The sequence below is a fragment of the Calidris pugnax genome, unplaced genomic scaffold, assembly GCF_001431845.1.
Source record: "Calidris pugnax isolate Ruff unplaced genomic scaffold, ASM143184v1 scaffold357, whole genome shotgun sequence".
Classification (NCBI taxonomy): domain Eukaryota; kingdom Metazoa; phylum Chordata; class Aves; order Charadriiformes; family Scolopacidae; genus Calidris; species Calidris pugnax.
Genome location: NW_015091719.1, coordinates 255,464 through 259,255, shown reverse-complemented (window position 1 = coordinate 259,255; position 3,792 = coordinate 255,464). Strand labels below are relative to the sequence as shown.

Genomic DNA, 3,792 nt, shown 5'->3' with positions numbered 1-3,792 from the left:
CTTATCTCCTTTCTCTTCCGTAGCCTGTGTCCCTGGGAGGGTGGGAGGTTTGGAAAGAGCCAATTAAGCAGATGGAGGAGTGAGAGGTGCTATGTCAACTGACGTCCCTTTTTGGGGAGCGGGATGAGAAGAGGATGCTCGGCACCGGAGCGTGTCCGAGCTCATCCCTGCTTGCCATCCTCTCTGCGCTCCCATAAGCACTGCCAGGAGGTCTTCTGGTGGGGGTGAGGATGTTCAGTGATGTGGGTGGCCATGTGAGTTGTTTGCCTCCTTGCTGGTGCCACCAGGGTGGCATCGGAGGGTACAGCTCACTGCAGGGGCTGAGAACGTGGAGAAGAACAAGGTGGCCACCGTTCAGGATGTGTTGATGGTGGCAACTACAGGTGGGCTGCCTGCCTGACCCGGTGCTCCGGCTGAAATGAAGCCGTGGTGATACAAGATGGGGGTCCATCCCTTGGAAAACCACCTCTCCATCTTCATGTCCAAGCTCATCCCTGCTTGCCATCCTCTCTGCACTCCCATAAGCACTGCCAGGAGGTCTTCTGGTGGGGGTGAGGATTTTCGGTGATGTGGGTGGCCATGTGAGTTGTTTGCCTCCTTGCTGGTGCCACCAGGGTGGCATCGGGAGGGGCTGAGAACGTGGGGAGGAACAAGGTGGCCACCATTCAGGATGTGTTGATGGTGGCAACTACAGGTGGGCTGCCTGCCTGACCCGGTGCTCCGGCTGAAATGAAGCCGTGGTGATACAAGATGGGGGTCCATCCCTTGGAAAACCACCTCTCCATCTTCATGTCCAAGCTCATCCCTGCTTGCCATCCTCTCTGCACTCCCATAAGCACTGCCAGGAGGTCTTCTGGTGGGGGTGAGGATTTTCGGTGATGTGGGTGGCCATGTGAGTTGTTTGCCTCCTTGCTGGTGCCACCAGGGTGGCATCGGAGGGTACAGCTCACTGCAGGGGCTGAGAACGTGGAGAAGAACAAGGTGGCCACCGTTCAGGATGTGTTGATGGTGGCAACTACAGGTGGGCTGCCTGTCTGACCCGATGCTCCAGCTCAAATGAAGCCGTGGTGGTACAAGATGGGGGTCCATCCCTTGGAAAACCACCTCTCCATCTTCATTTTGGCCTGCCCCAAACTGGAGCCTGCGGACACGGAGGCTCCAAAATTTGCTTGGCTGAAGCCGGGCAGTCACGTGGCATTTTTTTTACACTGCCCCAAAAGCACGGCTGCAATTAGCAGCCCAGTTTTGGGTTTTGTGTAAGCCTTGTGGGTCTGCTGGGGCCCTGCCTTCTGCTGGCCAGGAAGTTTAACGAGGAACCCCCTTGCTTTGTCCCGCTGGCTGCCAATGGAAGAAGGTGCTGAAGAGGCAAGAAAAGCAGAAAAGCAAAAGGGTGGGGAGGAAGCAGTTGTTGTGGAGCCAGGCTGTGATGGGGGGAGTGTTTTGTAAATCAAAGCACTCTCCTAAAAAGAAAACTTAAGCCCAGCAGACCCTACCCAGTGGTCAAGCTCTGACTTCTTTTCTCGAAGCTACGTGATAATCGTTAAAACGCAGGGGGATGCTTTTGTAAAATAGAATTGGAGAGAAGGGGGGGGAGGATGGAGCAGGATTTAAATTTAAAATTGGACGAGGGTACAAAGCCCCTTAGTTCCCCGTTTCTGTTTGATGCAGCTGGAGCTGGGCTTGACAAGATGCTGACCAGAGCTTGTGGTAAATGTTTTACGGTACCGTGTATCAGCCAGATCAATTCTACTACACTTGAGGGAGTGCAGATAAAATGGCTTAAAGATTCCCCTGCTGAAAGCGATAGTATCATCATTTATGCCGGAGAAGACAGATTTAGTTGCCTGACATTTATTTGGCCACGGTGTGCTTTGTGGATTTCACACCCGGGGACGATAGCCAACCTGATGATGTCAGATGTGAAATGCAAGGGGGGAAAAAAAAAAGAAAAAGAAAAAAATCACAGAAAAAGCTAATGCTGTTCTTCTTTTGTCGACCGGATGAGTTTTGCGATGTGTCTGTTCTGGTTGTTTTACTCCACAGTTCTCTTTAATTAATTAAAAGTGCCTTACAAGAGTAGGTCATTACTAAACCAGCTTGTCCTGCATGTGCTTTGTGGTATGGAGATGGCAGCAGAAATGTCTCTGTTAACTTAGGTTGTTTCTTCTGATCCTCTTTTGCCTGCAGGTCACTTGAACTCCACACTGAGCGACCATGAGCGCGCTTGATTTGACTTCCATCCTCGATTTTCTGGAAACGGCCAACTTGACGGAGATCAACTGGACGTGCAACAACGGTGACTGCATCACGGTTGATGCGACAACATGCCCCGGCACGCTCAACAAAAGCGCCCTGCTCTACACCCTGTCCTTCTTCTACATTTTCATTTTCGTCATCGGGCTGGTGGCCAACTCGGTTGTGGTGTGGGTCAACCTCCAAGCCAAAATGACTGGCTACGAAACCCACCTCTACATCTTCAACTTGGCTATCGCCGATCTGTGTGTCGTCATCACCCTTCCGGTGTGGGTTGTCTCCCTTGTCCAGCATAACCAGTGGCACATGGGTGAAATCACCTGCAAGATAACTCACCTTATCTTTTCCATCAACTTGTACGGCAGCATCTTCTTCCTGGCGTGCATGAGCGTGGACCGCTACCTCTCAGTTGCCTATTTCACCAACTCCAGCAATCGCAAGAAGAAGATAATCCGGCGCTGCATCTGCATCTTGGTGTGGCTCCTTGCCTTCTCTGCCTCTCTCCCAGACACCTATTACCTCAAGACGGTCTCTTCCAACAACGAAACCTACTGCCGTCCTGTCTACCCGGAGGAGAGCTTCAAAGAGTGGTTGATTGGCATGGAGCTCATCTCCGTTGTGCTGGGCTTCCTCATCCCTTTCCCAGTCATTGCTTTCTTTTATTTCCTCCTTGCCAAGACCATCTCCTCCTCCAGCGACCAAGAGAGGAAGAGCAACGGGAAGATCATTTTCTCCTACGTGGTGGTCTTTCTCGTCTGCTGGCTCCCCTACCACGTAGCCGTCCTGCTCGACATCTTCTACAGCCTTCATTTCATCCCTTTCAGTTGCCAGATGGAGAACTTCTTATATGCCACTCTCCACGTCACCCAGTGCTTCTCTCTTGTCCATTGCTGCGTCAACCCCATCCTGTACAGCTTCATTAACCGCAACTACAGATACGAGCTCATGAAGGCTTTTATTTTCAAGTACTCTGCCAAAACGGGGCTCACGAAACTCATCGATGCTTCCAGAGTCTCAGAAGCAGAGTATTCAGCTCTGGAGCAAAATGCCAAATGACTGCAACCCCAGAAAGAAACCTCCTTGACTCTCTGACCTTTGTTTTTTTTTTGTGTGTTGGTTTGGTGGTTTGTTTTTTTTTTGTGTGTGTGTGGTTTGTTTTGTGGTTTTTTTTTTTTTTTGCCCCTCCTTTCCCTGTGCTTCTCCTGAACGGGGCATGAATTCAAGCCTACCCTTTGGTTTTTTTTTTTTGTGTGTGTTGGTTTGGTGGTTTGTTTTTTTTCTTGTGTGTGTGTGGTTTGTTTTGTGGTTTGTTTTTGTTTTTTTTTTTTACCCCTCCTTTCCCTGTGCTTCTCCTGAACGGGGCATGAATTCAAGCCTACAAAAACAAACAAAAAAAAGAAATAGCCAAGTGTAATTTAAAGAGTAGAATCAGGTGCAAAATGGAAGTGGTACCAAAACGAAGCCTTTTGTTGGTGTGTTTTGTTTGATCTCCTCCTAGCCCGGTCTGGACAACGCTATGCAAATGGAAATGACTTTTCT

General features: G+C 50.1%; 1 protein-coding gene across 1 annotated transcript; it reads left to right on the top strand.

The window, feature by feature from the left end:
• Positions 1-2,162: 2,162 nt before the first annotated feature.
• Positions 2,163-3,419, top strand: ACKR3 (atypical chemokine receptor 3). Its single transcript, XM_014961990.1, has one exon. The coding sequence runs from the start codon at positions 2,215-2,217 to the stop codon at positions 3,307-3,309; it is 1,095 nt and encodes a 364-aa protein (XP_014817476.1). The 5' UTR covers positions 2,163-2,214; the 3' UTR covers positions 3,310-3,419.
• The last annotated feature ends 373 nt before the right edge of the window (positions 3,420-3,792 follow it).